Consider the following 27,168-nt stretch of genomic DNA (forward strand, 5'->3'; position numbering starts at 1 on the left):
GTTACAGTCATCCAGGACTGAAGTATAATATTATTTCATAACCAAAGGTATAGGGTTTGGGGGTACTCTAGTGAACTGATTCATATAGCCTCTGTGCCTAGGTCTTTTACATGGCTGAGCAGCAACAACTGTCCCTCTTGGTACTGAGGGCACTAAAGTAGCATTCTCAAATGCACTGTATACTTCTCCTTAGCTGTGTCTCCTGTTCAGCGGGCTGCTACCTTTCTGGCAGAGAGTGGAAAACTAGAGGTTTTCCACAAGCATGGCTTTGTCCCGTGAGAACTGAAGTATTCTCCCAGCTCTGCTATTGCTGAATTGCCATAGGTGGTTGCTGATCCTTTGTCCCTGCTGGGTCAGGGAGCCATAGGGTTTTGGACAGGCAAGGACACAGGGCAACACTTATCACACGACTGATGATAAAAGGAGGATTTGAGGAGAATTTAATGCATTTAAGCTGGTCTGTTTCCACTCCCTCTCATGGGAGCAGATGACCTTGTCTAACTTTGAAGATGATCTTGTCAGACACCATTTGAGATTCTCCTGCTAGGTACTTACTATAAGAGTTCTAGAGATAGAAGGAGAGAGTTAAGAGTATGAGTTTTAGAGTCAGACATATCTGAATTCAAATTCTGGCTTTCCTATTTAAGGTTAAAGAACTAAACCTACTTAAGCCTCTGATAATCACAGTCCCTGCCTCATGGAATTGTTGGGTATCTTAAATGACTTCATGCATGTTGACTTGGCACATGTCACATGTTCCATTAAAACCTAGCTTGGTGGAGGTGTGCTGGGGCTATCGTTAGAGCCACCTTGCCCCAGTTGGTAGTGCCAATCTCCCCCCAACTCCTCTGTTAAAGTGATCTCACCCTTGGTAGTTTGAAACAGGCGAGGGTAGGTGTAATTCCCACCATAGAATTCTGCAAATTCTTAGATCAAGCCCCCCCCATCTCCAAGTTGGTTAACCAGCACCCCAATAGTTTAAGTTTTGAATTCATTATTCACTAGCTTTTTCTTTTTTTGCAAGCAATTCACCTAAGCAATTCTTCATTAGAATAAGTTGAGTTCTTAAAAATCACTCTAGCTTTCCTACTTGTTTAAGAAGAAGAGGTAATGCCAGGCAGAATCAAGTAGCAGTTAATAGCCTTGGGTGGCTGGTACAGATTCATTTTGGAGTCTAGTGTGAGAACTGAACTGAAGCCAACCAACTCACCAACATCTGGCAAAGGCCAGCTGGTGTATCATGAGCCATCCAGCACACAAATCCCCTATGATTTCAGCATTCAGATATTAGGAAACTAAGAGCAGCTTCCTGAGCTCATTCTGCTTGATTGACTTAGCTTCCTCGGGCCACTGAGTGCAACTTGAACCACTACGCCCAGACCTGGTGGGACTAAAATTTGAAATGATCCAATTAATGCCCCCAAACCTCAAATGCTAGCTCCAACCTTGTGAACTCTGTATTAGCATCAATAATGATTTCCTTAAAATCACCCACTGGCTTGGATAGCTAGCTGCATCTCATTAGGAATCTAACTCCCTTTGTCCAGAAATATGTGTTGATGACACTTAAGCAAATGATCCTTAGAAAGATAAGGTCCTTATACTGGCTGGCTGAAAGGGCAGTACTCCCCACTGCTGAAGGACATTTCGAGGATCCTTTGCCACAGCAGGGAACATTAGCATAAGGCTGCAAATATTAACATTAAATTCATGAATATAATCCAAGGCCACCTGTTGTCAACACACAGTGCTTTTTTTAACAATAAGATCTACAAGGTCTGCCTCAGATGTGTGTTGCAGAAGTATTAATCAACAAACTCTTGTCCATCAGTGGTTGAGGGGCTATTCCAAAGAAACAAACTTCCTGGTACTTTGAGTTCGCTGTCTTGACCAGAGAACAGTGCTCAACTGAGTCTCAAGATGTTACTATAGAAAGCTGTTGGTACTGTTCAAAAGGAATATGTGTCAAGGGGATGTGGTCTGGGCACCAGCAGCTGCTGTTACAGCCTCTCATCCATTTTCTTCATTCCTACTCCTGATTTAAAGTTTCTCCTTCTACTACTCAGAATTTTCTGAAGCTGTTATTATCAGGGAGATTAAGGGAATCTTAGGAATCAGAGATGTTTGCACTGGAGAATAATGGCTAGAAGCTATGCTCATTGTTCCATGAGCTGTCTGAAGAAGAGGAACTGATGCTATTTCTCCACAAGGTTAGTGGATGGTCAGGGGAGGGAGAGAGAGATTTAGTTTAACAAGAAGAATCATTTAAAAAATAAAACCTTTCCTAATGAGATAGCTTGGCTCCACAATGAAAGAGCTCCCTCTTAGTAGAGCCACTCAGACTGATAATAGGCAGTGATTTTTACGGGGTTCTGGCATCAGATGGAAGGGTACACAAAAATAGGACCGCTACGATATGTATTGTAATTTTTAAATTTGGCCCCTTTTATGTGGTTATAGCAACCCTTTACATGAGTGATGAAAAGTAGAAAATTCAGACTCATAGTATATACCCTTCCAAATGAGGTATAGATTAGAATGAGAGATTTAATGTTTACCATGGTCGAAGCACTGTAAGAAGCATTTCAGACATGTTGTCTTATTGAATCCCCCAAACAAGACTGTAAAGTAAGTTATTTCCCTTTTGGGAGATACAGACAAGAGACTTAGAAATAAAGGACACTTGCTCAAGGTCAGTAAGTGGCAGCGCTAGATTGAATTCAGGTTAAATGATCATGCATTCATTATCAAGCATATATTAATAGCTACTTTAGGCCAGAGTCCATGCTTTTAACCACTGTGTTTCCCGTATCCTACTGTGGTCTTCATAAAGAGTTGGCATGCATCTTAATTTTTGATAATATGAGCAGTATATCCTATGTGGAAGACTTATTTTCCAAAGATGGCTAAATAATATTTCAGGTCCAACATGATCTGCAACATGATCTGTAGAATCTTACCACATCCCATCAAGAGATGGTGTCTATTTTCTCTTCCCTTGAATTTGGGTTGGCTTATTACTATTCTAATAGAGGAAGTAATGGTACGGAATGACTGAAGTTGGGTATTCAAAGGGCACAGCTTTTCCTTGACTTGCCCTGTCTCTCTAGATATGCTTACTTTGGACCTGATCACCATGTTGTAAAGAAGCCCAAGCCACATGAAGCGACCATGTGTAAGAGTAACAGAGAACTATCCTGGCTAAGGTCTCAGATGATAGCAGACCCATGAGTGCCAAACCTTCAGATGACTCTAGGCCCCAGCTGCCGAGTCTTCCTGCTGAGGGCTCAGATCCTATAGAGCAGGGTCAAGTCATCCCTGCTGTGTTTCATCTGAATTTCTGACCCACAGAACATAAAGGTATAATATATGGTTGTTTTAGGTTACTAATTTTGGGGGATAATCTGTTATAACTATTAACTAGAATATCTTATATTTCCTTTTCTACTTTAGCAGTGGGGAAGCTCAAGCGTAGTTCAATGTTTAAATATATTATTAGCCATAAGAGTTAGCACACTTACATTCTTATTTTATGACACTGATTATACATTTCTTTGTTATAACCTTATTTTGTTTTTGACAAAGTGTGAGGAGTATGTAAAAAACTAAATAAGCCCTGTCTACCCCTTAAATAATAAAACAATGAATTTAATACCTGATACTTCTTTCATGTCAATATCTTCTTCTTCATTATTATCCTCTATTAAAAAATGGAAAAAAGATAAATTAAAACTCATCTGAAAGGTAGAAACACCCATATCTCCAATTTGACTAACAAAAAAATCAAAGAAAAGAAAAAAAATACTGTTAAATCATACATTTATATTATCTTATAATATCATTCTGGATTAGAAAAAAGTGTAAGCATCATAGCATACAATTTAATACCTAGATTACATTTTAACAGTTTATTTACAACCTATATGTGCAATAATTTTTTTACTTATAAAAGTAATGCATGGTCACCTCAGTCATTCCAAGTACTAAAGAAGTCACACTTCAAAGACCACATTTCCTATATTTTTAAAAATTATGCATGCTCAGTTTAAGTATTCAAGAAGCATGGACATCATCACGTCAAATTCCCACACTCGTCTCATGAAAAGTGCAAGCATGCTATACATGCAAATCTACACCTCTAATTATGTATTTTTGAGTTCTCCCATCAGTAGTACCCTTCGCATTTATATCCCCTCACCTTCCACTACAACCCCTTTAACAGGAAAGGACAAGTACTTTCTCCCCACTTTATGCACCACTTTGCTTTTTTGTGAACTTCTGACATGTTGTAATCTCTCACTTTGAAAGTTACCAACATCCCATTAATGTCAAATCCTGTGATGTTTCCATGCTTCCTCCTCTCTACTTACATTTTGCTGGACTCAAATTCAGATGACCAGTTGTACTTCTTTTAACTATTTTAGTTGTTTCCTAACTATTCCTCACCTTTTCTCAATCCTGATCAAATCAGTCTTAAAATACGTATCTGATTTGGTTCATGACCACCAAGTGGCTCCCTTACCTAATGAGAAAAGTCAAGACTCAAGGCCAACGATAACTGGTTCCAATCACCACCCCCGCTACCCATGCTACCTCCTACACTGATGATAACACTTGTCCCTGTTCTCTCAGAAGTCCCCTTCAGCTTCCCCTACCTACTGTGACCTGCTAGCAATGCACTTCTTCTTTTCTGTTCATCCTTCCAGGTCCAGTTTAGGCACTACAGCAGCTGTGAAACATCTGCCTAATCCAAATTTGAATGAAGAGTACTCTCCGTGGTGTGCTTTATTTTTATTGCCCTCTGAACGTGAACTTGAAGGATTACAGGGCCTTAGGTCTGCATATTGGCGCCTCCATCTACCCATTCCCCGACAATGCAATCTTAGAGAACTAACCTAACCTTCCTGAAGATCAGATTTGTCAGGTGTAAAAGGGGGATAATAGTAATGCCTGCTGCATAGAGACATTATAAGGATTAAATGAGATGATGCCATGTAAAACACTAGGACAGTGAATGACAAGCTATGAGTGTGAAATATTATCTATTGCTATCAAGTCCCATCGACTAGTTATTTGTTAATGTACCTATCTTACATATGACCATCTTCAGATCATAAATCCTGTAAAGATGAAAAGCATGCCTTGTAGCTTTGTATTCCTTCACACCTAATACATCATTTTATACATGAGGATCAATACTCAAGACATTTCTGCAGGATTGAATTTCAAATATTTCCTATGCATCTCATACATATTTGAATTCTATGTATCTAAGTGGTGCCTTGCAAACGATGGGCAGTCAGTAAATATTTGCAGCTTCCTCCTTCATATGAGCTTTATTATTGAGTTTTTACTTAGCCAAATCTATTCAATCATGGCACTTTTCTGTTAGTTATTAATGAAGCTTAGAGATGTATTAGTCAGTGAAAATGGAAAATGGTTTTAAATGTGTTTTTAAGGTAGTAATTCTTATTGAAGGAATTTAACATATGCAGAAACATTGTTAGATCTATACAGTTTTATTTCTTTCATCCTTTTTATGAACACAATTTGGAGAAAAAGAATACTTATTCCTTAGAAATATAATTTTCTAATGAAAGGATTATCAGAAGACAAAACTAAGTCTTCATAGATTCTTGCTTGAACTTAATGTATTTAAGCAGAATTTTATTTTCCAGGACACTCTAAAAGTCTCCTGGAAAATATCAGGACCCCTGGAATTTCAAAGGGAACAAAAACAGTTGTTGCAGCTTCTGGAGTTAAGATAAAGAGTCAAAGTCCCCTTTGCACGTAATGAGCTTTCAATAAATATTAGCTGCTACTCTTGGCACTATTATATCATTACTGCTACTTTTACTACTAAACAACCATTTATTGATCGCACATCAGAACTGTGCTAGGCCCTAAAGATAATCCCTTCCCTCAAGGAGCTCAAAAATAAGTGAGTGAAATAGGAAAGTAAACAACAATCAAAGTAGACAGTAACAGATTCTCTGAGGTAGCAGGCACAGGCTCTCCTGGGAAACAGACAAGAGGCAGTTAAACATGAGAGAAGGTCTATGAAGGCTTTCTAGAAGAGGCAGGTCTTAAACTAAGTTCTACTGAATGAGATGGAGTCAGTCACAGGGAAAAAAGGGCTGCAGTGGAGGTTTAGGGTGTCCTGCCTACAACCCCTATTACTTGAGACTTCACTGCTTGTTCCCTGACTGCCAATCCCTGAGTCTTTTCATGAGGGCTTTCTTTAGTTATTGGAGCCCACACTGTATGAGCCAGGGAATTAATACTCTAGGCAGCCATTCACCAAAGCCAGGTGCGATTTGCTTAGAAGTACCCCAGCTCCCTTACCTGTCAGGTGGGCTTATCCAGAAGCTGGTTCTATAAATCTCCCTGAGTTCCCCATTGGGATTGAGTCCCACTTGTCCACAAGTGAGTGGTGAGTGGCTCATGATTTAACTTTATGGCTCTCCTTTCCTTGCCTGTCTCATTTCCCCTGCACACCTCCAATGTTTCCTGGGACCACCTCACAAATAAAATAATTCCACTTGAATTCTGGTTTCAGGGTCTGATTTTTGGGTGACTCAACCTAAGACAAGGGCAATCACATTCAAGCAGAGAGAAAAGCATGTGTGAAAACACATGGATAAGAAAGAGTAAGCTGCTGTCAAGAAATACAACTAGCTCTGGATGGCAAAAGGATGGAGTTCTACAAGGAACTGTGCCTAAAGGGATCTGTTCTGGCTACCGATGGAAGTACTTCCATGCCAAATTGAACCATTTGAAATTTTTCCTGAAAATTACAAGCTGATTAACTAGTTTTAAGCAGGGGAGAGGCCGAATCATCTTTTGAGATAATCTTTTTTCATGATAGAACTCATTAAAGACCTACAAAGTGTAGGTCAATATTTTGATATTATTAGTGTTAAAATCAAGCACAGAGTAGTTCTGGGCTGCAAAGCAGACAATTCTATATAATGTGCTCACTCAAGCCACATTTATGCACCAAATTTCTAGCAAGAATTTTTTTTCCTAAAACTGGGAACCAAAAAGACAATATAATTTTTAAAAAGATGACAGGCTATGGAGATAGGAATTCATGCCATTCAAAATTTGAAAGCTGTCAGAGACTGATGGTGCATGGGCACAGAGCCGCTGCCCTTTTAAACAGTTCTTAAAGCATCAGATTTCTTTGTTCGAGGACAAAAATGAAATAAAAGGTTCTTAGCCAAAGCGATACAAATACCCTTTCATAAATGAGAGCAATCCATCAGATTGTATTGTTCTGTGTGTTCAGAAATGCCAATACCAGAAAATCCCCTCTCCTTCCTAGGTATAGACCACAGAAAGGCTAAAACTCCATTTCATCTTAAGGGGTCTCTTTGTTGTTCATTTCATAATGAATGACATTTTTATTCACTGTATCACTCCATGTCAGATTCCTCTGGTGGGTACTGCACAAAATACATAAATATGACAATCATTTTGACTAAAAATGGATGTGAAAACCAATGAGCTTCTCTCATGAATAACACGATTTTGGTAAGAGATAGCTTTATACACTTCAGAAGCTCCTCCCCAGGGCAGTGTCCAACCTATTCTGAGGGCTATCATATCCGTCCCACCTTCTTAGATGGGAAAAAGAATTAATATGAATGATTATTGTTTGAATCATTATACCCATATACTGAGAAGCACCTAATCTCCCAGTAACAAATATTCTTTCTTTCTTTGAAAAACAAAGTATACCATGGGTTTTCCAATGACTTGCGATTTGTCTTCCGTACTTCTTTACCTGGAGTCCTCATAATCAGCATCATCTTTTGGGGAAGTATAAAGAAGTACAACAACATAAGCAAACAAGAAAACCAGCAGAACTCTAGTCTAAAGCAAACATTCTCAAAGTGTGGTCGCTGGGTCAGCAGCATCATTCCCACCTGGAAACTTATTATAAATGCAAATTATTAGACCCCACTAAACATCTACCAATTAGAATCTCTGGAGGTGGAGCTTAACAATGGGTGTTTTAACAAGCTCTCCAGGTGATGGTGCTGGACAGTGGAATTTGAAAACCATTGGTTTGAAGTACTGGTATCTGTGGGAGGAGAATCTTTCAAAAAAAGCAGATGTCCATCTTTTTAGACATTCTTGTTGAGATAACTTGAGGTCTTTCACTAACACTAATGATGGTGAGGGGTGCCTGAGCTTTCCAGTTGCTGGGTCTGAGAATTACCTATATTTCTTTTGAGGAATTACTTTGTTCATATACAGCTCCTCAAAAGAAATTTTGCTTTGCATTTGCCTCAAGGTTTTCAACTACAGAACAGAAACCAGTGTAACCAGAAAATTTGAAAGATCTTTCAAAAAGACTCTGAAAAGATGCCTACAACACCCTCCCTTCTCCAAAGGGTCACTTTGTCTTGTCTCTTTTTTTCAGAACTTCCTAATGTGATCAAACCCTGCTTAGTCAAGGCTTGCATTCCCAAGTCTTTGTTTTTCCTGCTGTTTATCAGCATTTGTTACACGCATGCACACTCACCCCTTTTGAAGGGACAGATTGCCTTCTGTCTATGCCTGCTGCTTGTTTCTTACTGCATGTAATTCTTACTGCATTTTCATCAGAAACAAAATGTATTCGTAGACTTTGAGGTCCTTCAAGTGAAAATTATTAGCCCTCATTTCCTAAGAAGGCAGCCAACTCATTTATGTCACATCACATAGAGCAAATTTTATATAAATCTTAACATATATGTCCTTTGCACGTTGAATGTGCACAAACATACCGAGTTTTGTAAATGCTTATAATGAAAGAAAATAGTGAATTCTTTCTTTCTGTAGATTTTCTCTACACATCAACTGCACCCTTTGGGGGCAAAAAGTACATTTCAGACTGGATAATCTTTTTTCTTGTGATATTCTTACTTATTAAAAGACTACTGTTGTATTTGTTTTCTATTGCTGCTGTAACAAGTTTCCACAAACTTAGTGGCTTAAAACAATGAAAGTTATCTTACAGTTCCCTAGGTCAGAGTTGGATGGGGGTGTGGCTGGTAAAAATCAAGGTGCTGTGTGAGCTTCCTTTCTGGAGGCTCAAGGGGAGAAATTACTTTCTTGTCCTCTCCAGCTTTTGGAGGCCACCCAAATTCCTTAGCTCATGACCCTTTACCTCAATCTCCAAAATAAGATGAGGAAAAAGTAAGTCCATTTCTAAAAAAAGGATTAAAAAAATAATTTTGGATGCGTGTCAATATTTATCTATAAAGATACCTGGAACTACTAGTTATAAACAAACAGGAAACAATTTGCAAAAGTAATCACAAAGTCCAATAATAAGATTTTGGTAAATAATGGGTCCATTAAAATATGTTAGAATATATAAGATGGCATAAAATATTCATACTTGTGTTAAGTGAAAAACAGCAAGTTCTAAAACAGCATTTCTATTGGTTGTATCTTCAATTTGAAAAACCAGAAGGATAAACAACAAAATGTAATTTATCTCCACATGTAGGATTGCAGATATTTCATGTTTTCTTCTTTCTTATATGTATTTTTTGCTAAAAGCGTGTATTGCTTTTCTAATAAGAGCTATGTGTTTTTTTTTTAAATGGGCACCACAGCTGAACTTCCTACTTCTAAAATTGTAATAGTAAACATAATATCTTAAAGTTAATGATTCATAGCCAGACAGTTCTTTGAATATTCATTTGCATTTTTGTTTAGTATATTTGGAATTGACCATTACTGTGTTTGTAATACCTTCATGTATTTTATCTCAATAAATTTTTAGTCTTATTGAAGTAAATATTATCTGTATTTTGCACATGATAAACTGACACATAGGTTAAGCAATATACACAAAATCATTAACGTGTTAAGAAAGTGAAGCGTATGAAAATTAGGGGTCTGAACATATTCAAATAAAACATTGAAAACATGTCTGTTACTATTTCAATAAAAATATGTAGTTCAGCCAGACATTAAGATATGTTTAAATATTAAGTGTTGTCGAAGTGTAATTCTCAAATTTGATTTAAGCTGTTCCTTTGTGTTATATACAAAAAGAAAATCTAAGAACAAAGCACATTTCCAGTAAAATTTACAATTTATAAACTTATTTACAATTCTTATATGCATTAATTTAATATACTACTAATTTAAGACTTGACATATATTTTTGAAATATTTTTTACTGACAAATTTTCACACACATATAGTCCATACATGTTGTACAATCAATGGCTCACAATATCATCACACAGCTGCATATTCATCACCATGATCAACCTTAGAACATCTGCATCACCCCAGAAAAAGAAGTTTAAAGAACAAAGAAAAAGCTCATACAGCCCATAACCCTTACCCCTCCCTCTCATTGACCACCTGAATTTTGATCTACCCAATTTAATTTATCCCTTACCCCCTCTATTATTTATTTATTTATTATCCATAATTTTCCACTCATTTGTCCATAACTTGGACAAAACTGAACATAGACACAAGGTTTTCACAATCACACAGTCACACTGTAAAAGTTATACCATCATAGAATCATCTTCAAGAACCAAGGCTATTGGAACACAGCTCAATAGTTTCAGGTACTTCCCTCTAGCTATTCCATCACACCATTAACTAAAAAGGGATTTCTATCTAATACATAATAACCTTCAGGGCTAGGGGTAGGGTTGCCATATGATCCCAAAACCTCCTTGCTCAGTATATACCTGGAGGAAATGAGTGTGGAGACAGGAATGGACATTTGGACACTGGTGTTTATGGTGGCAGTGTTTGAGATCCACAATGAATGGAGGTGGCCTAAGGGTACAACTGAGGAATGGAAGGGAGAACTATGGTGTATACATACAAGGGACTACTGAGCAGCCAAGAAGGAATAAAGTTGTGAGGAATCCAACTAGGTGAATGAAACTTGAGTACAGCATGTTGAATGAAATGTCAGAAAGAAAAGACAAATATCATCATACCTTACTCATATGGACAAATTAGAATATATAAACTCAGAGAACTGAAGTTGAGAGCATGGGTTATCAGGTTGGGGCCTATTGTAGAGTGTTCTACTGTAAACACTTATAGCGATCACATATATTTAGGAGTTGTACTGTTATTTCTAAATTCTGAGATACCAAGCTGTTTGTGTATAACTTGGTTGTTTCCAGAAACTTCGTGTATTTATGTAACACCTGAGATTCCGAGTTAGAGATCTGAAGCTATCAAGGTAGCAGTATCCCATATGGCAATTGTTTAAAAATTTGAGAAAGTATCCCGACTTTGACTAGAACTATGAAGGAAGCTGATCTGGTTAGGACTAAGGTAGAGCAGAATACAGTGTAAAAGATGATATGGTCCATATTTTCAAACTTCAACTTCTCTGTAAGACCAAACGGAGAAATGCTTATTTTGTCCAAAATTCATATTTTAGACAGTACATTTCCTAATTCAACTTGTATAATCTTTGTTTAGCTGAATACCATAAATACATGGAATCTTGAACAGGGCATGAGATTTTGTTGGTTTGTCCAGGTTAGTTTGTTCTGATATATTACAGAGCAACTTGGACAGTGAATAGAGAAATATTGGCAAAGTTCCCTTGGGAGAAAGGGGGGAAAGTCTCCCCTGGGGAGAAAGGAGTAAATATTCAACTTTACCATTTGGAGAATTTCTGATATTCTCACAGACAGTGGGGACAACCAAACCAATAGACTGAATGCTTGATCTTGGGGTTCGCCCCTGTGAAACCTATTCATGCAAAGATAGGTTAAGCCTATGCAAAATTAGGTCTAAGAATTACCTAATGCATTAGATAGATATTCCTTTTTAGTTTATGGTGTATTGGAGTGGCTGGAAGAAAGTACCTGAAACTCTGAATTGTGTTTCAGTAGACTTGATTTTTGAAGATGATTGTATAAAGATACAACTTTTACCATGCGACAGTGTGATTATGAAAACTTTGTGTCTGATGCTTCTTCTATCTAGGGGGTGGACAAATGAATAAAAGAAATATGGATAAAAGATAAATAAATAATTGGGGGGATATGGGATAAAATAAATTGGGTAGATGGAAATACTAGTGGACAATGAGAAGGAGGGGTAAGAGGTGTGGGATGCATGAGTTTTTTCTTTTTATTTCTTTTTTGGAGTGATACATATATTCCAAAAAATGATCATAGTGATGAATACAAAATTATGTAAGATATTGTGAGTTATTGATTGTACACCATGTATGGTGTGTGAAGATTTGTCAATTAAAATATTAAAAAAAAAAAAAAAAAGAATAACCTCTGGGATAACCTCTTGACTCAGAAATCTCTCAGCCAGTGAAACTGTATTTGGTCTCATTTCTCTTCCCCCTTTCAGTCAAGAAGGCCTTCTCAATCCCATGATGCCAGGTCCCAGCTCAGCCCGGGAGTTCTGTCCCACATTGCCAGGGAGATTTACACCCCTGGAAGTCATGTCCCTTGTAGGTGGGGAGGGCATTTGGCTTAGAGAAAGAGGCCACATCTGAGCAACAATAGAGGTTCTCTTGGGTAACTCTTAGGCCTAATTTTAAGTAGGCTTAGCTTATCCTTTGTAGAAAGAAGTTTCATAGGGGCAAACCCCAAGACTGAGGGCTCAACCTATTGATATTGCTTGTAAGAAAATCAGGAATTCTTGAAGTGGGGAAACAGAATATAACCTGACAAACTAACAAGATCTCATGCCCTATTCAAGATTTCATGTACTTATGGTATTCAACTAAACTGACCATACAAGTTAAATTAGGAATGCTCTGCCCAAAATATAAATTTTGCACCAAATAAACATCTCTCCCTTTGGTCTTACAGAGAAGTTGAAGTTTTAAAATATGAATAATATCATCCTATCCCCTGGACATACATACATTTTTAAAATGTGTTTTCTATATACCAAGCTCATTCTTATGGCACTGACTTTCCTTGAATTTTTATAAGGCTTATCCTCTTACCCTGTACATAAAAGATGCCCCCAAAATATTACCGGGTCAAATGGCTCATTAATGTGCTAAGTCTTTTAAGAACAGAGGGAGAATTTCAGCCTCTTTTCTATTAGAGTTTTACAATAGTTTTTGTGTTGCACACATAAATATGAATGGAATTTTCTGCTTAAAGCAAAATTTCTTTCTCTTATAGGTTAAGGGGCAGGTTTGGGATGAGCACAACTGCATTATGAAATTCCTTATCAGTATATCTGGCTAACAGTAAATAATCTAAAAATAGTAGCTATTGCCCCATTCTTAATATTAGTTAGTATATTAAGTTTAATATGATCTTTTGGGTTTTATTTTTTCTCATATATGTAGCCTTAACTTCTCAATTTTGATATTTATATATAAAATGGGATTAAAGTACCCAAGAAGATAGAGATTTAGTTAAACATAAAAATTTGACTTTTTCCCCGTCTAAACTATTACCATTATTGCATTGGAAGGATGATGAACATTAAATATACTCTGAGCAAGTCAGCCTGTTAGGAATATATGGGAAGTCAGGAAGATTATATCCCAAAGATGGTCTAGTTATGAATTAACTATAAATTCAAATTATGGATAGATAATTTATATCATCTATATTAGCAGTCACATACTCCATTACAGCTTACCTTTATTTCATAATGCATATTTAGAATTTACAAATGGCTGGTGCCTCAATATTATAGAAACACTCTACAATTTTGGGCAACTTTGACATTTAGTTTAAAATATACTTTCTATTATAAATATGCACTGGAAATAATTTCATGAGCATGGCATATGTCTTCAAGCACTGATATGAAACAGGATGATTTCATTTTTTCACTTGCTCAAGTACTGAGATGCTTTTATGGATTTATTTAAAGTAGCAACAATTTATTTGCAGAGCTATATTCTAGATCACTAAGCCTGTCCTATTTTTTTTTATTTGTAGATGATTTTAGGTTTTCATCACTGGAAATGACTATTAGAGGATAGATTTGTTTTTATACCAACGGTTCATTATTATGCATTTGTTTTTTTATCACATGTTACAATGAGAACAAGTTTTCATTTTAGAGGGACATAAAAATTAAAATGTTATCATTATTTCAAAACACTTCAAAGAGTTCTAAATCTTATGGATTATGCTGGGAGATTGATAAGACCTGAGGATATTTACATGGCTTATCATAGCAATTCTTGTTTTTTTACATTATGAACAATTTCTTTTAAGAATATTTAAAAGGGGGCCAAGATGGCGGTTTAGTAAGGTATGCGCGTCTTAGTTCCTCCTTCAGAGCAACTACTAGGTGACCAGAAACAGTGCAGAACAGCTCCCGGGGCCATGGCAGGGAACAGACACACAGTGTACCCCAGTCTGGACTGGCTAGACCATCTGCGAGACTCCGCTGCAGTGAGCTCCCCGAGCGGCACGCGCTTCCCCAGGCCGCGGCGTGCACTTCCCTGGGCCGTGGCAGCTGGCGGCCGGTGCCCCTCCCTCCCTCCTTCCCGGACTGGCTGAGAGTCTCAGAGAGGCAAGTTTCCCAAGCCGCGGCGGCCAGCGCCCCTCTTTTGTGGGCAGCTTCCCAGACCGGCTACGAGTCTCAGATCAGCGGGCTCCCCAAGACGTGGCGGCCGGCAACCGGCGCCCCTCCCCCATGGGTGGCTTCCCAGTCCGGGGGTGGGTCTCGGATTGGCGAGCTTCCCAGGCGGCGGCGACTGGTGCCCCTCCCCACAGCCGGCTTCCCGGTCCGGTGGTGAGTTCCCCAGGCCGCGGCGGCCGGCGACCGTCACCCCTCCCCCATAGGCGGCTGCCCAGAGGGAGAGGAAGGAGTTTCCGACAGTGGCAGGGACTGGGTCCAACCAAACACCAATAGTGGCATTAATAAAGGAGCCACACCATCTTTTGCTGGTGGGACTTGCAGACAGACAAGCGCCACCTACTCGGCAGGATAAAAAAAACAGAGTCCAGAGACTTCACAGGAAAATCTTTCAACCTGCTGTGTCTCACACTCAGGAAAATCTGATTTAATGTACAGACACCAGCAAAAAATAACAAATCACACCAGGAAAATTGAAGATATGGTCCAGTCAAAGGAACAAACCAATAGCTCAAATGAGATACAGGAGTTGAGACAACTAATTTTGAATATACGAACAGAAATGGAAAACCTCTTCAAAAACCAAATCAATAAATTGAGGGAGGACATGAAGAGGCAAGGGATGAACAAAAAGAAGAAATGGAAGGTCTGAAAAAACAAATCACAGAACTTATGGTAATGAAAGATACAGTAGAAGAGATGAAAAAAACAACGGAAACCTACAATGGTAGATTTCAAGAGACAGAGGTTAGAATTAGTGAACTGGAGGATGGAACATCTGAAATCCCAAAAGAAACAGAAACTATAGGGAAAAGAATGGAAAAATTTGAGCAGGGGCTCAGGGAATTGAATGATAATATGAAGCGCACAAATATACGTGTTATGGGTGTCCCAGAAGGAGAAGAGAAGGGAAAAGGAGGAGAAAAACTAATGGAAGAAATTTTCACTGAAAATTTCCCAACTCTTATGAAAGACCTAAAATTACAGATCCAAGAAGTGCAGCACACCCCAAAGATATTAGACCCAAATAGGCGTTCTCCAAGACACTTACTAGTTAGAATGTCAGAGGTCAAAGATAAAGAGAGGATCTTGAAAGCAGCAAGAGAAAAACAATCCATCACACACAAGGGAAACCCAATAAGACTATGTGTAGATTTCTCAGCAGAAACCATGGAGGCAAGAAGACAGTGGGATGATATATTTAAATTACTAAAAGAGGAAAACTGCCAACTAAGACTTCTATATCCAGCAAAACTGTCCTTCAAAAAATGAGGGAGAATTTAAAACATTTTCAGACAAAAAGTCACTGAGAGAATTTGTGACCAAGAAACCAGCTCTGCAAGAAATACTAAAGGGAGCACTAGAGTCAGATATGAAAAGACAGAAGAGAGAGGTGTGGAGAAGAGTGTAGAAAGAAGGAAAATTAGATATGGTATATATAATACAAAAGGCAAAATGGTAGAGGAAAGTATTACCCAAACAGTAATAGCACTAAGTGTTAATGCACTGAATTCCCCAATCAAAAGACATAGACTGGCAGAATGGATTAAAAAACAGGATCCTTCTATATGCTGTCTACAAGAAGCACATCTTAGACCCAAAGATAAACATAGGTTGAAAGTGAAAGGTTGGGAAAAGATATTTCATGCAAGTAACAACCAGAAAAGAGCAGGAGTAGCTATACTAATATCCAACAATTTAGACTTCAAATGTAAAACAGTTAAAAGAGACAAAGAGGGATACTATCTACTAATAACAGAAACAATTCAACAAGAAAACATAACAATCATAACTATTTATGCACCGAACCAGAATGCCCCAAAATACGTGAGGAATACACTGCAAATACTGAAAAGGGAAATAGACACATCTACCATAATAGTTGGAGATTTCAATTCCCCACTCTCATCAATGGACAGAACATCTAGACAGAAGATCAATAAAGAAACTGAGAATTTGAATATTACAATAAATGAGCTAGACTTAACAGACATTTATAGGACATTACACCCCACAACAGCAGGACACACCTTTTTCTCAAGTGCTCATGGATCATTCTCAAAGATAGACCATATGCGGGGTCACAAAGGAAGTCTCAACAAATTTAAAAAGATTGAAATCATACACAACACTTTCACATATCATAAAGGAATGAAGTTGGAAATCAAAATAGGCAGAGTGCCAGAAAATTCACAAATACGTGGAGGATCAACAACACACTCTTAAACAATCAGTGGGTCAAGGAAGAAATTACAAGAGAAATCAGTAAATATCTTGAGGCGAATGAAAATGAAAACACAACATATCAAAACCTATGGGACACAGCAAAGGCAGTGCTAAGAGGGAAATTTATTGCCCTAAATGCCTATATCAAAAAAGAAGAAAGGGCAAAAATTTGGGAATTAACTGTCCACTTGGAAGAACTGGAGAAAGAACAGGAGAAAGAACAGGAAACTAACCCCAAAGCAAGCAAAAGGAAAGAAATAACAAAGATTAGAGCAGAAATAAATGAAATTGAAAACATGAAAACAATACAGAAAATCAATAAGACCAGAAGTTGGTTCTATGAGAAAATCAACAAGATTGATGGGCCCTTAGCAAGACTGACAAAAAGAAGAAGAGAGAGGACGCAAATAAATAAGATCAGAAATGGAAGAGGAGACATAACCACTGACCTCACAGAAATAAAGGACGTAATAACAGGATACTATGAACAACTCTATGCTAATAAATATAACAATGCAGATGAAATGGACAAGTTCCTAGAAAGGCATGAACAACCAACTTTGACTCAAGTAGAAATAGATGATCTCAACAAACCAATCACAAGTAAAGAAATTGAATCAGTCATTCAAAAGCTTCCCAAAAAGAAAAGCCCAGGGCCAGACGGCTTCACATGTGAATTCTACCAAACATTTCAGAAAGAATTAGTACCAACCTTGCTCAAACTCTTCAAAAAAATTGAAGTGGAGGGAAAGCTACCTAATTCATTCTATGAAGCCAACATCACCCTCATACCAAAACCAGGCAAACATATTACAAAAAAAGAAAACTACAGACCAATCTCTCTAATGAATATAGATGCAAAAATCCTCAACAAAATTCTAGCAAATCGAATCCAACAACACATTAAAAGAATTATACATCATAACCAAGTAGGATTCATCCCAGGTATGCAAGGATGGTTCAACATAAGAAAATCAATTAATGTAACACACCATATCAACAAATCAAAGCAGAAAAATCACATGATCATCTCAATTGATGCAGAGAAGGCATTTGACAAGATTCAACATCCTTTCCTGTTGAAAACACTTCAAAGGATAGGAATACAAGGGAACTTCCTTAAAATGATAGAGGGAATATATGAAAAACCCACAGCTAATATCATCCTCAATGGGGAAAAATTGAAAACTTTCGCCCTAAGATCAGGAACAAGACAAGGATGTCCACTATCACCACTGTTATTCAACATCGTGTTGGAGGTTCTAGCCAGAGTAATTAGACAAGAAAAAGAAATACAAGGCATCAAAATTGGAAAGGAAGAAGTAAAACTATCACTGTTTGCAGATGATATGATACTATACATCGAAAACCCTGAAAAATCCACAGCAAAACTACTAGAGCTAATAAATGAATACAGCAAAGTAGCAGGTTACAAGATCAACATTCAAAAATCAGTAGTGTTTCTATACACTAGCAATGAACAAGCTGAGGGGGAAATCAAGAAATGAATTCCATTTACAATTGCAACTAAAAGAATAAAATACCTAGGAATAAACTTAACTAAAGAGACAAAAGACCTATACAAAGAAAACTACAAGAAACTGTTAAAAGAAATCACAAGACCTAAATAGATGGAAGGGCATACCGTGTTCATGGATTGGAAGACTAAATATAATTAAGATGTCAATCCTACCTAAATTGATTTACAGATTCAACGCAATACCAATCAAAATCCCAACAACTTATTTTTCAGAAATAGAAAAACCAATAAGCAAATTTATCTGGAAGGGCAGGGTGCCCCGAATTGCTAAACGTATCTTGAGGAAAAAAAACGAAGCTGGAGGTCTCACGCTGCCTGACTTTAAGGCATATTATGAAGCCACAGTGGTCAAAACAGCATGGTACTGGCATAAAGATAGATATATCGACCAATGGAATCAAATAGAGTGCTCAGATATAGACCCTCTCATCTATGGACATTTGATCTTTGATAAGGCAGTCAAGCCAACTCACCTGGGACAGAACAGTCTCTTCAATAAATGGTGCCTAGAGAACTGGATATCCATATGCAAAAGAATGAAAGAGGACCCGTATCTCACACTCTATACAAAAGTTAACTCAAAATGGATCAAAGATCTAAACATTAGGTCTAAGACCATAAAACAGTTAGAGGAAAATGTAGGGAGATATCTTATGACTCTTACAATTGGAGGTGTTTTTATGGACCTTAAACCTAAAGCAAGAGCACTGAAGAAATAAATAAATAAATGGGAGCTCCTCAAAATTAAACACTTTTGTGCATCAAAGAACTTCATCAAGAAAGTAGAAAGACAGCCTACACAATGGGAGACAATATTTGGAAATGACATATCAGATAAAGGTCTAGTATCCAGAATTTATAAAGAGATTATTCAACTCAACAACAAAAAGACAGCTGATCCAATTACAGAATGGGAAAAAGACTTGAACAGATGCCTCTCAGAAGAGGAAATACAAATGGTCAAAAGGCACATGAAGAGATGCTCAATGTCCCTGGCCATTAGAGAAATGCAAATCAAAACCACAATGAGATATCATCTCACACCCACCAGAATGGCCATTATCAACAAAACAGAAAATGAGAAGTGCTGGAGAGGATGCGGAGAAAGAGGCACACTTATCCACTGTTGGTGGGAATGTCAAATGGTGCAACGACTGTGGAAGGCAGTTTGGCAGTTCCTCAAAAAGCTGAATATAGAATTGCCATACGACCCAGCAATACCATTGCTAGGTATCTACTCAGAGGACTTATGGGCAAAGACACAAACGGACATTTGCACACCAATGTTTATAGCAGCATTATTTACAATTGCAAAGAGATGGAAACAGCCAAAATGTCCATCAACAGACGAGTGGCTAAACAAACTGTGGTATATACATACGATGGATTATTATGCAGCTTTAAGACAGAATAAACTTATGAAGCATGTAATAACATGGATGGACCTAGAGAATATTATGCTGAGTGAGAATAGCCAAAAACTAAAGGACAAATACTGTATGGTCCCACTGATGTGAACCAACATTCGAGAATAAACTTGGAATGTGTCATTGGTAACAGAGACCATCAGGAGATAGAAATAGGGTAAGATAATGGGTAATTGGAGCTGAAGGGATACAGACTGTACAACAAGACTGGATGCAAAAACTCAGAAATGGACAGCACAATACTACCTAATTGTAATGTAATTAGGTTAAAACACTGAATGAAGCTGCATCTGAGGTATAGTTTTTTTTTCTTCTTTTATTTTTTATTTTTTTTATTTTTTTCTCCCTATTATCGTTTTATTTCTTTTTCTGTTGTCTTTCTATTTCTTTTTCTAAATCAATGCAAATGTACTAAGAAATTATGAATATGCATCTATGTGATGATATTAAGAATTACTGATTGTATATGTAGAATGGAATGATTTCTAAATGTTGTGTTAGTTAATTTTTTTAATTAATAAAAAAAAGAATACTTAAAAATATAGGCAACAATCAGCTCACAGAGATTTGAAGGAATTCAAGAGTAAGGATGGAACAATGAGATGAAACAGAAAAAAACAAACCATTGGATTATGGCTAGAAGACTCTACTAAATTCACCCCATATCAACAACTACTTATTAAATAGCTATTATGTGCTAACACTTTGCGAAACCTCCTATTGCTCAAAAAGTGCTGAAAGGGGAAAGAAGAAAGGGAGGAGGAGAAGAGAGTATAGAAGGAAGAGGAGAAAAGACCACAACCACAAGCCCCTTCTCCACAACCCAAAGGAGTCTTTTTGGAATTGATGACATTACATTCCAGTTAAGGAAATACTGTAAAGATCCAGATTAGATACATTTAGTTGATTCACCTTCCAAATACAACAGTAGGGAGAAGGATTTCTAATTACTCAGGAGAATTTAGTCTACTGTGAAAATTAGTAGGCCTGCACATCTCCTCCAGCATTCTGCACTGCTATGAACAGTCACCATGTCCTTGATCAACTGGCAAAGCATGCTCCTCCTTGTTAGGCATTGATAAGCTACCTTGATGGGAACTGGCCACCAACAACCCTTCATTCACTCTTCCTTACCTGCCTAAGGCACTCCTTGCTTGAAAGGCCAGTTCAAATAGACATGAAACTCAAAATGAAGCTCTCAGAAAAGCATGTCAACCATGCTCATAGTGACTTTGAACTTCTTGGAAATGGTTCCACGGTGGCTAAGAAAAACACTTTGGGCACTATAACATTCACAGCGCCATAAAAATAACAAGGCAATAAATGAGCTTTAGCTTTAAGACGCAGGAATAGAGAGTGTGTGTCGGGGGGAAATTCTCAAATAAACCAAATCTAACTAATGGCACATTTAATGAACGTTCTAACTCCTCACCATTTCCAACAAATGCTCAACAGGTGCAAGGACATGAAAATTCAGAAGTGTGGGGAAGGAAATCACAGATGAAGCAATTTAGAGCTAGAAGTAATTTGATCCAGCCCCTTATTTTTGATGTGAGAAACTGAGGCCTGAGACATGAATTCACTGACCCAAGTCCTCACAATGACTAGTAGGACCAAGAGGTCTAGAGTCTAGATTTCTTGTCACCTCTTTCCATTCTTAAAATTCCTAATCTAAGCTGACACAGGTGACTGGTGTGTGGAAATTAAATAGGTAACAGCTTTTAAGATGTAAAACGAGGTAGAAATATAAGTGATGTCTTTTTCAGTTCTCACTTCCAAAGGAACCAAATCACTTTACTCACCTACAGGGAAAAACTCACTCATTTTCTTTTTGTAGATTTTGAAGTCGACTTCTAAGAAGACACAGAAGATGATCCGATCCACCTAGAGGCAAACAAGACGCACAAAATGAAAGAAAATGTGGTGACTGCCTTCCTAGAACATGATCTTGGAACGAAAACAAATGAGAAAGCTTCATATAGATTTTTGGTGTTATACAGCTAATTACATTAGAGCATTGAGGTTTCCTCAGTGTGTGTGTGTACATTTCTCTTTATGTAAATAAAACCATGGGCTCTTTAGTGGGAAGATTTTATATAAATCAAATATGAAATAATAAATGACAACAAGCCACTTTGAAGCAAATTACAAATAAGATCTGATATTTCAACAGGATACCTAGACTACACGTCCTATAAAACAACTGCACGAGGGTGCACAGCAGAATGACAATAAAGTATGTCAGTGAACAAAAGGGCTCTTTTTCCTATTCTTGTTAAACAAATGTATTTATCAAACCTATTAGTACTTGAACACAGCCTAAAAACCTTCCCTGCAGTTTCATTTGCATGAAGTCACTTGCTTTTAGCTTAATATCTTGGGAATGCAACAGAAATAATATATAATTAGTTGACAGTGACAAGAGATCAAGATAAGGTTTAATTCAGTGGGTATTATCAAATAAGTAAATGCTGCCTCAAGGGTAAAATGTGTGTCTGGTCTTTATTAGGCTTTGGGAGAGCTTCCGCACATAGACTATCTTTGAAACAGACAGCAATCTGGTAAATAGAGAAGAGTGAAGGTGTACACATCATAGTTCATATATATCTGACATTAAGTAAGTGATTCAGTTTCATCACCTGAAAATAAATTCCTTTATTTTAATGATATACAAAGTCTAAAATTACTCAAACAATCTGTTAAATTGTGACTGGCAAATTGAATAGGGCATTAAGTAAGGCATTTCTCAAGGCAGTTAAGAATGGAAATGAGGTGAGTATGGACAGGACAAGAAAGAATCCAAATGAATGTCATCTACCTAACCCCCCAGCTCTCCAATTCTTCGGAATATGGGTCCACGCTAGTCAAGCCCAATGGTTCCCTTTAGGAGAGTAGATCTACAGGGAACAGGAGGGAGGACTGGGTCACAAGGATTCACCAGGATCCACCGATGGAAGCCCAGAGATGTAGGGCCCCTAATATCCAGTATAAGCCTAGACCCCACGTAGGATAGACCTCCTTCTAGGGAATCACTGCATTTCCATGGTAAAATCACCAACGCGCACATAGCCCCCATATCACATGGATTGCAATAGGAAGCACTTGGGCTTCAGAAATGAAAGGACCAAAGTACAAATAACAATGGTTTCTTTTTCCTGTATTTACTTCAGTGTCTGCTGTCCACAATGGTCTGCATATCATTAACATTTTCTACAAATGCAAGAACTGTCACCATCAATTCACTCTCTGGTGGAACTATAAATTTTTTGTTTGCTTTTTTTTTTTTTTTTTTTTTTCACATGGGCAGGCACCAGGAATTGAACCTGGGTCTCTGGCATGGCAGGTGAGAACTCTGCCTGCTGAGCCATCGTGGCCCACCCATTTTAAAGAGGAACTATAAATGACAAATTCTATGCAATATCAAATGCACATCTCCACTTTCCCAATGAGACACTGATATATTTATGCCCTGTGGGTAAAACTCAGCATCATAATGTTGAGGGATAGAGACAAGTTACCAAAGCACAAATACTCTATGACACCATTTCTACAAATTTTGAAAACATAAAAGTACAAAGGTATAGGGATTCATTCCTAAGTGCTAATATACAGAAACATACATAGGAATGCTGATTATTTCTGGGGAGAGAGGGAGGGTAAAGGGGCAAAGAGGTAGGATTTCAACTGAATAGTTAATACTTTATTAATTTAGAAAGAAAAGAGATTTGAGAAAAAGATGGCAATTGGCTAATAGCTATTAACTATAGGAGTAATTATGTGGATATCCATACTATTTTCTATACTTTTTGTGTTTCAAATATATAGAGAAAAGTATATAAGAAATATTTCATAATTAAAAGCCCTAAAATTAATAAATAGGACTCTGTGTTCAGCCTTGTTCTCTTCCCTTAGACATACTCACCTCTCAATGACATTGGTCTACTTGTAGTTTCCAAACACCATAACTATTCTCACTTCCCTACCCACGACTGTCGATTTTTCTCCAGACTTCAGTGATCAGATTAATCCTAGTCACTGGGCTGATATTACAAATTAAATCATGAAGATTTGGCTCAAAGCAGATCTAAGGACACCAGCTAGACAGTCTCCTTTCTATCCATTCCCCCCCATTTTTGAAGATCATTTGGTAAAAATTCAAGGAGTTGATTTTTATAAACATACATGTTTCTTTTGTGTTTGTATGTTTTAACATTAATGGTATTATTAAGTATTCTTGTTGTATTGGATTGCTGGGCTGGGAATGTATTGGTTTAGGGTTTCAGAGGCTGAAGGCTGGCTTCTTCCCTGGGTTGGTAGCATTCTGGTGCTTGTTTGTCACAATCCTTGGGGTTTCTTGGCTTGAATCCCTGCCTCATGTTCAGATGGTGATGTCCTTTCTTTTCTCTTTTGGATTCCTACCAACTTTCAGCTTTTGGCTCCTCCCTATGACTTTATCTTTATAAATCCTCTAATAATCCAGACCAAGACCCATTTTCATTTTGATGGGCCACACCTTAACTAAAAATAACATTTTCAGGAGATCTATTTACAACGGGTTCACACCCACAGGAACATAGACTAAGATTAAGAACATGTCTAAATTGTTATACATAATACATTCTACCACACTTATTAACATCAAAGACCATATACTAACTTTAAAATATTGTAAGAAGTTACAATCCATTTCTTAGCACTTTATGCTTTGTTACCATGGAAATAATATGAGTACAAAATTCATCAGGCTGATTTATTTTCCAGGAGAGATGGACAATGAGGGTGAAGCACTTTTATTTTATAATAATTGAGGGGCCCAGTACCCTACTCTTACCCTTAGGCATAAACTGAAAATACTTGGAAGCAAGTTGGATCCAATAATTAAACTTGTATACCAAATTCTCATTATATATGTATAGGTATATACATTTTTTATATGTGTGCACAAATATTCACTGGGGTTTTTGTTGGACAATAGCTCATTCAGTAGACAAGCTCTGTGCTTATAAACTCACCATGGATATTGATCACTGACTGGCAGACTATGTTTTCCAAGATGGCATTCCATAAGTTCTCCAATTCCATAGACTCTTCTTACAATGTATGATGGTTTGTTTCATGTGTCAACTTGGCCAGGGGATGGTGCCCAGTTTTCTGGTCAAGTAAGCACTGGCCTAACCATTACTACAAGGACGTTTGGTGGATTTAAATCATCAGTCAGTTGATTGCATCCACAGCTGATCATATCTATGATTATCTAAAGCGAATGTCTTCTGTAATGAGAGATATTTAATGCAACCAGCTGAAGGCTTTCAAGGGGGAAGTGACAACTTCAGCAGTCAGAAGAGAGAATTTGCATCTCTACTGCAGTTAGCTAGCCTCTCCTAGGATATTCATCAAAGATGTTCAGAATGCCAGCTTGCAGTCTTCCCTATGGAATTTGGACTTGTGAATCCCCACAGTTGCATATGACACTTTTATAAAATCTCATACTATCTACAGAAATCTCCTGTTGGTTCTGTTTCCAGAGAGAACTCTGACCAATACACAAGGTGATATTAGTACTCCTCTTATTGATAACTGGAATCTATATTTCTTCTTCTTAAATTCAGGAGGGCTTGCAACTATGGCAGAAATTATGTTACATGACTTCTGAGGCCATGTCATAGATGATAATTCAATTTCTTCCTGGTTCTCTTGGGATATTTGCACCTGATACCCAAACACTAAGCCATGGGGAAGCAGAGAGACCATCCAGAGGGTCCATGGCTATTGGCCAACAACCCTTGCTGAAGTCCAGGCACATAAGAGGTGAACTTGAGATGATTTCAGTTCCTGGCCTTTGAACCACCCCAGCTGATACCACTTGGGGCCTTGATGAGCTGTTCCTGATGAACCCTGCCCAAATTGCAAATTCATGAGAAAAACATAAAAGCGTATAATTAGAAATCTGACATTCTTACTGTTTCTTCCAACACCATCTTTCAGAGCCTGTTTTTTTTTTTATCTCCCCATCTATATAGTATTTGACCCCTGTTGAAAAGCTCACACTGAATGTACCAAGTGGAAGCCACAATGGAATAACAAGAAGGATACAGAAAATTGATTGCTCCATGGTTCAAAGTTTGGAAACCTAACCTGTGCAAAGAAGGAAGGCCCAACGTGGTACATTCTAGTCCCAGGTTAATTTCTTGAGAACCTATAAGAATGTATCCATACTGAGGTCTAGCAACATGTTTTACTTTGACTTTTCTATTAGACAATTTTGTAAAAGGTTACTTCCTGAAAGACTGCATTCATTAATTCATTCATCAGATATTAAATGAGCACCTTCTATATGTTGGGCCTCACCTATGTGGCATTCTCTCATAAGAAAACTCAAACCCACAAATTATGAAATTTGCCCAAGGCCAAACAAATAAAAAGCAGCAAGAATTCAGGGGTCCTAATTGCACATCCAGAAAACTTTCTGTGATATCATCCAGACGGAAACACATTGGATTGAGTGTCTAGGCTTGTCACTAGCTTGTGACATTGGACAAGCCATCATCCTTTTAGGTACCAGTTTTCATATCTATATTAAAAAAAAAACAGATTAAACTCTATTATTTCTATAGTTTTTTCCTTTTCCATAATTCAGGGATAATCTTTATCTGTGGTAGTTGTATACTGTGTCAACTTAATTAAACTGGAACTCCATTTCTCTGAACGGTTCTGGCTTTGGGTGGGGCACAGAGGAATTTGCATGAAATTTGGAAAGCCACTATAATAAGAAGGTAGATGTAGGACATCAGGCTTTGTGGTAGGTCGTGCACAGTGTCTATCATCTGCTGGCTCACCTGAGTGTCAGGTAGCAGCTGAGCCTATAGCTTCTCCAGTTTCTGCAGGTATTCCTTATCCCCTGACTCCCTGAGTTCTGGGAGGGGTACACATGCAGCTCTGCAACAAAAAACACCAACTCCTTGTACAGGATATTGGAGTTTTGGGGTTCAAAGTAGCTGGAGACCGATGCACATCCTGGTTTGTCCCTGTGGGTTCCAGTTCCTTCAAGGGCTCCATTTTGTCCTGCTCTCTCCCACTTTGCAACCAGCTTTCCCCTTGATCACCTACTCTATTATCATACAGTTACTTCAGGCCTGTCAGATGCAGAGATAACAGCCTTCCAAAGACTTCTTTGCCAGCTCTGTTTTGGGTCCCTGGTTAGTGGATTTCTCTGCTTAGCCGACTAATTCCTTCTGGGCATTCTTCCACAATGGAATACAATCTATTTCCTGTAATACTTATTCCATATCACTTACAAGGTTCTGCTTCATCAATTAAACCCCAACTGATGTAACGTTTAATATTATTTCATTGAATATCACATAAAGGAACACAATGAAGTACAAAAAATAATGT

At 37.7% G+C, this 27,168-nt stretch overlaps 1 protein-coding gene across 3 annotated transcripts in view; it reads right to left on the reverse strand.

The window, feature by feature from the left end:
• The window catches only part of MACROD2 (mono-ADP ribosylhydrolase 2), a 2,249,967-nt gene that overhangs the window by 212,542 nt on the left and 2,010,257 nt on the right, over nucleotides 1–27,168 (reverse strand). For all 3 annotated transcript variants that reach the window (XM_077115113.1, XM_077115111.1, XM_077115108.1), the window contains exons 9-10: nucleotides 21,576–21,657; nucleotides 3,656–3,700 (exon numbers count right to left, since the gene is read on the reverse strand). In XM_077115113.1, coding sequence (XP_076971228.1) covers nucleotides 3,656–3,700; nucleotides 21,576–21,657 — 127 coding nt within the window. The remainder of the gene's footprint in view (nucleotides 1–3,655; nucleotides 3,701–21,575; nucleotides 21,658–27,168) is intronic.

This window comes from Tamandua tetradactyla, chromosome 1, assembly GCF_023851605.1.
Source record: "Tamandua tetradactyla isolate mTamTet1 chromosome 1, mTamTet1.pri, whole genome shotgun sequence".
Classification (NCBI taxonomy): Eukaryota; Metazoa; Chordata; class Mammalia; order Pilosa; family Myrmecophagidae; genus Tamandua; species Tamandua tetradactyla.